This window comes from Seriola dumerili, unplaced genomic scaffold, assembly GCF_002260705.1.
Source record: "Seriola dumerili isolate Sdu_G_001 unplaced genomic scaffold, Sdu_1.0 BDQW01000011.1, whole genome shotgun sequence".
Lineage (NCBI taxonomy): Eukaryota > Metazoa > Chordata > Actinopteri > Carangiformes > Carangidae > Seriola > Seriola dumerili.
The window spans coordinates 327,245-333,244 of NW_019174266.1; the positions used below are offsets into that span (position 1 = coordinate 327,245).

The following is a 6,000-nucleotide window of genomic DNA, read 5'->3' on the forward strand; positions in this document are numbered from 1 at the left end:
TAAAAAATAACTTTACGTCACTTTAAAAATGTCAAACCAAATAACTCTAGAGGAAGTAGAGGCTCGGACCCCTGAACAATGAGAAAGATAAAATTAAAAGTTTGACATGTTGATGGCGCTAGAGCAAAGTAAAGTTATCTCAGTTCAGCCTCAGGGGAGCACGAACGTCTGAGCCGCACGTGTTGTTGAGATATTTTACTGAAGACGACAAACGTCGATAAATGTCGTTATAGGAAAAACAGTTTTTAGGAGTTTAAAATCACACGATCCGAACAGAACAAAACAAAACTGAGACAGTAAAACGAGAACAGATCCGTCCATCACATTTCCAGTGACAGGTGATGCAGCTGTGTGGCCAATCAGAATGCAGGTAGGTGATGATGTTGTTCCAGAACGAGGCTGAACTGACTGATGTCCCATTTGGCAAATATGTGTCGCATCAATTCCTCCATCTCATTCTCGCATCTCTCCCTCGCGCTGGGAGGTGAAATACGAGTGAGGGAGAGGAGAGGAGGGAAAAATAAAGAGCGGGAAGGAGTCCAGGGAGGGCTGCCCTACACACACACACACACACACACACACACACACACACACACACACATTCTTGCAGTATAAACACCTGACAGAACAAAGACACATACAGATGCAGTGTAACATCCATATATTACAACATACAAATACTCTATGTTTATGCACACACACATACACACACACACACACACACACACACACACACACACATATGCACACACCTACCATGCAGCACCATCTGTATTGATCTGTGACCATAGAAACCAGCTGGCTGCAGTTGCTATGGAGTGTGACCGTGTTGTGGATATACTACTCTCTCTCTCTCTCCCTCTCTCTCTCTCCATTCTTCTTTTTTTCATACACATTAACTAAATGTTTTCTTTCTTCTTCTTCCTTCTTTTCTTTAAAAAAAAACAGAACTAGAACCCAGTTTGTTTTTGTGTTTTATCTCTATTGGTCGATCATCTACATCCGCCCTCCTCCATCTGACGACTGTGGACGTAGAGTCGAGTTGGGTGTGTGTGTGTGTGTGTGTGTGTGTGTGTGTGTGTGTGTGTGTGTGTGTGTGGGGTGGGGGTGGGGGGGGTGAATGGAAAAAAAAAATGTTCCTGTAAAGATGACAAGATCTAAGCCGGATCAGAGGAGATGGAGTTTCTGTGAAAGTGTGACAGCTGGTGTGAGAGAGTATGTGAAGGACGGCGAGGGAGGAGGAGATGATGATGGCGGTGAATAGGACAAATAGATGAGACAGGAGGAGTCTTCACTCTGGAGGTCATGTGTGTGTCTACACGGCGCTTTTGACAATCTGTCTTCAGCCTGTGAAAATATCTAGTTTCATTCTGCTGCACAGGAACTGTAGCTGTCGGAGAAAGGAGGACTGAGACATTGTTTTGATCGGCGTAAGGAGCTCGTTCATCTTGATTAAACCAGCATATGATGAAATGCGTTGCAGTAGTTGAGGCCTTTTGCTTCTGTTTTTATCTTCTGTTCATTCGTAAAGTTGTAAACACATTTTGAACTGGCAGGTCACAGGGTCAAGTGTCTTATTTCTTTCTGTGTATAAGTCAGTGTTGCCGACCTCTGGATCCTCTCAGTTTGCAGTGATGTTAATTGGAGCTCCTCTACATGAAGACAGTCTGAGCTGTTTTCAGCTGTCTCAAATTATCCGTAAATGTTTCTAAAAATCTGATATTTGCTGTTAATTTCAGGAATAAATAAACTAACGTCAGCTGTATTTTCTAGAGGGTACAGAGGAGAACAGCACGTCATTGATTTTCAGGGTCATACTCAAGAATTTAAAGCTGCACTAATAAATATTTTCATATTTGAATACATCAAATGAGCGATGAGAAAAATGGAAATCAACATGCATCTTGCTGCACTCCGTCTGGACATCACCTCACCTTTCTGCACTCCTTCCTGGCTCAACAAGTATCGCACTGATGTATAGAGAAAAATTATAATATATATATATATATAATAAATATCAAAATGGTTACTATTAACTGACAATGACAAACTCCAGAAGCTCAGTGAGTTTTCTCCAACATGTACCGAGTCGTTTTTGTGCACAAACCGAACCGTCATTTCTTCAGAAGCATATTGTTTGCTCAGTTGTCATGGAGACACATACCTTTACATGTTATGAGATCCTCCGTAGCGCCTGTCAGTGTTTCACAATGTAAATGAACGATTCTCCTGAAGAATAATTCTCCCTAAATAACTTGTGATAAGATCCTGGATCCTGAGGGTGCAGCAGAGACAGTGCAGCACCATATTAAAGCGGTATTTGTCAGGGGTCAAAGGTCAGGGGTTTAGGTTTGGGTTGGGGTTAATTTACAGTCGCGTTGTGAATGTTGATCTCGTTCTCTGTGATTTGACAGATTCGAGAGCAGACCGCGCCGACAGACGGAAACTCTTCAGACACTACACTGTGGGCTCGTACGACAGCTTCGACGCCTCCAGGTAAAACCTCACACACACACACACACGCTCATCTTCACATCATGTAACATCCTCTGTACTGTGCATATAAACGTGTATAATACCGTGTATGAATGATTGAAGATTTTTCGGTACCACTTCACAATCAGACTTCCCTTATAAAGGATTTATAAATGGTTTATAATCAGGTTATTAATTAATAACAGTTTGATGCAGGCTCACTATTTGGCAAGATCAAGTTAATGCGTCCTACTCATTAATCTGACTGATGAGTTACTACCATTTATAACTGGTAAAATAAGCCTTATAGTAAAGTGTGAAACAAGTTTCTCGTTATAAATAATAATAACTCATTAATATAATATGTCACATCAACACCTGTGATCGTGACGAGGACGGCTGCTGAGAGCATGTCAAGGTAAACGATACAGCCGAGGACGAAGAGCATGAATCGTCATGTGATATGATCATGTGATCTGCCATAATTTGATCTGTCAAATGAAACTGTTTGACCATTAAGATGCTGACGGTGGTTGATTACGAGTAACTGAGCAAACGTGATGAAGCAGCAGCTACAGACGCTGATGATGGAAGAAACAAAGAGATATGAGGCTGAACAGTTCAGATACATGTGGGCTCACTATTTGGCAAGCAGCAGATCACTGTTGACCTTCTTATCTAATGTGTTATACCAGCTTGTAAACTGTTTTTTAAAATCCTTTGTAAGTGGAGTCTGTTTCTGTCTGTTTCGGGAGGCTGGTTTTAGTCTAAACATTTACACACAAACACAAATCTACACGCTAATCTCCTGTTTCTTTACATTAAGCTGCTGAGTTCACAATCAGAAACCGTTCCTCTGTTGTTCTGGGAAAGAAAAAAGAAAAGCTCTAATAGGAAAAGAGGATTTAAGGTTCAACCCTTCAGCTGAGTGAAAAGTTCTGTCTAATGCTACTTGACGTTGAATCCCAAGGTCTCCATCGTCTTCTGCTCTCAAGTTATTCTGCTCCTCCCCTCTCCTCTATTCTCCGCTGTCACATCCACTTCAATACAGGCTGCGCTGCAAACAAAGATAGATGTGTACTCCAGTGTGTGTGTGTGTGTGTGTGTGTGTGTGTGTGTGTGTGTGTGTGTGTGTGTGTGTGTGGAGTGTATTCTCCATCGTGAACAAATCCTCTTTAGCAGAATCAATCACGCAGGTGAGCTGAATGTCGTTGCGGGAGCTTGAATATGAATGAGCTCGGGCTTGTGTTTGATCACACCGGGTCACCTGTCTGACATCATCAGGCAGGCAGCGGCTTTTCCCAGGCAGAGCAGTGTGCAGTGATTTTAACCCATGCATATATATACATACAGAAAATGGCCGACAGTCTGTCCTCGGTCTGACGTGGAGGGAGAGATGTTGCAGAGGATGAGACGTTCTTCGACTTGCACAAACGTTTGCCTCAGAAAGAGATGAATATTCTGTCCTTGTGTGGGGACATTATGCTTTATTTATTTCTGTGCTTATTTATTTGTATCCCCATTAGCTTCCACACGGCAGTCTCTACAGTTATTAAAATCACACTGCATCAATAAAACTGAAAAAACAAAATAATTAAAATAACTCGGCATGTGAAGCAATAAACAATAATAACGCACGATGAAAACTAAATCAAATGCACATTAACAAGAAGAAAAGATAATTAAAGGTACAGAGACCACAGTAACATCTAGAGGACATTCATCCAATTTTGTTTTAGTCACTTAAAATAAAATCTACTGATGTAAATAAGGAGCAGATTCCAACCAGAAGAAGCTTCATAAAGAACATTTCGCATGAATAACAGAGGTTTTTAATTTGCTGCCACTGACAGGAACACAACCCATGTTTGTTCAGCCTTAAAATTCAGTTGTCATACAAACATGTTACCTATAGTTTTAGAAAAAATTTTGCAAATGTTTCTTATCAATATTGATTAATCTGCAGCAAACCAGATTGCTTCTGTTTGGATATTACCAAATATTGGTGATAAAAAAAACAAACAGTTCCTGTATTCACGTCTTGTTGTAAAAGTTGTAAAAGTTTGAGTATAATTTTGAAGCACTTGTGCTTTACTCAAGTATTTCTATTTTGTGCTTCATCTCAGAGGTTAATATTTAGTTTTATGGACAAAATATATGATAATCTTGAAGAGTATAATGTATTGTTATAGATTAAATTACCTAAAGCAGTCAAAATAGTTAAAAACTAATGTGTTAATGCATTAATACAAAATAATCCTTTAAAGCTCCTCCAGTGTAAAGGTCTGTGTCCATGTGTAGTGTGATTATAGATCAGGTCTAGCTTCTATATTAATACTGTGAAAGTATCAAAGCCTCAGTCCACAGAGAAATGCACACAGCCTGTATTCAGAAACTGAGCCTTAAAACCAGCCGTCAGGACTTCTGGAACTTTGTGATGTCACAACAAAGCAGTCACCAAGCCCCGCCCACCTGGACCCACCATCCAAACCTTTACAGGATTTGGTTTCTCTGAGTGTTTTTACCTGAAATCTGCTATATTTTTATTGGATCACTCAGAAAACAGTCAGCCAATCAGAGGAGAGGCTCAGAGCCTCCTCTCTTCTGATTGGCTCACTGACCTGTTGTTACTAGAGCTGCAGAGAGAAGCCTGAGAGAGGAGATGTAAAACTACACTGAGATGGTTTTTGGTTCTTAAAACCACAAATATATCTTCTTATAGATCAGCACTTCAAAATAAAACAGGAAGTGTAGGATATGGACCTTTAATATAATTATATTATAATTATATTATATTGAGCATAAATATAAGTTTACCTCTGATACTTTAATAGTAAAGTAAAATTCCTTAAGCGGGACTTGTAACAAGGTGTTTTCACTTTGTGGTCGTGCTGTTTTCATTGAGCTAAATGAGCTGAACTTCAGAGTTTGTGTCACCTCCTGTTCAAGGAAATAAATGAACCAGTTTTGCATCCAAAGAGCCGCATTATAAGGTATTTGTCCGTGTCATCATCAGTGCTTTTTATGATTCTAACCTCACATGTTGACGGCCTTTAATCAGCTAATGGAAGCCTCTAACAGGCCTCCACCAGTCGTAACGCATCTGAAGTCCGACCAAGCCTGAAACAACCTGCTGATTAAATTGAGGAATGTAATTCTGGCAGCTCCTGTAAGAGATTAAAAACAGCAAACACACTCAGAAGTCTAATTCAACCCAAGCAGGATGGGAGAGAGATGATCAGCAACTAAACAACATAACAAAAGAGCAGACCGTTGTAATGATATATGAAACGTAGAGATGAGTATAGTGGTGAGGCAGTGAAGGACAGTCTGACATTTCCCTCATTACGCTGCTGGGTTTCCTCTGGCAGGCACAGTGAACATGCTGGGCGGCGGTTTTTCCAGTAAGTGTCCAATATGGGTCAAGGTGAACCCTCTCTCACCCGGCGCTGGTCGACTCATGACTAAAGACCCATGTGACATTAAAGGTCCAGGGGAAATCTCAGCTGGAAGTGAAACGTTAAC

General features: G+C 40.6%; 1 protein-coding gene across 1 annotated transcript in view; it reads left to right on the plus strand.

Moving 5' to 3' along the window:
- Positions 1-6,000, plus strand: part of shank2 (SH3 and multiple ankyrin repeat domains 2) — a 135,137-nt gene that overhangs the window by 78,811 nt on the left and 50,326 nt on the right. Inside the window, exon 14 of the mRNA XM_022746879.1 lies at positions 2,415-2,496. Within this exon, the coding sequence (XP_022602600.1) occupies positions 2,415-2,496 (82 nt within the window). The remainder of the gene's footprint in view (positions 1-2,414; positions 2,497-6,000) is intronic.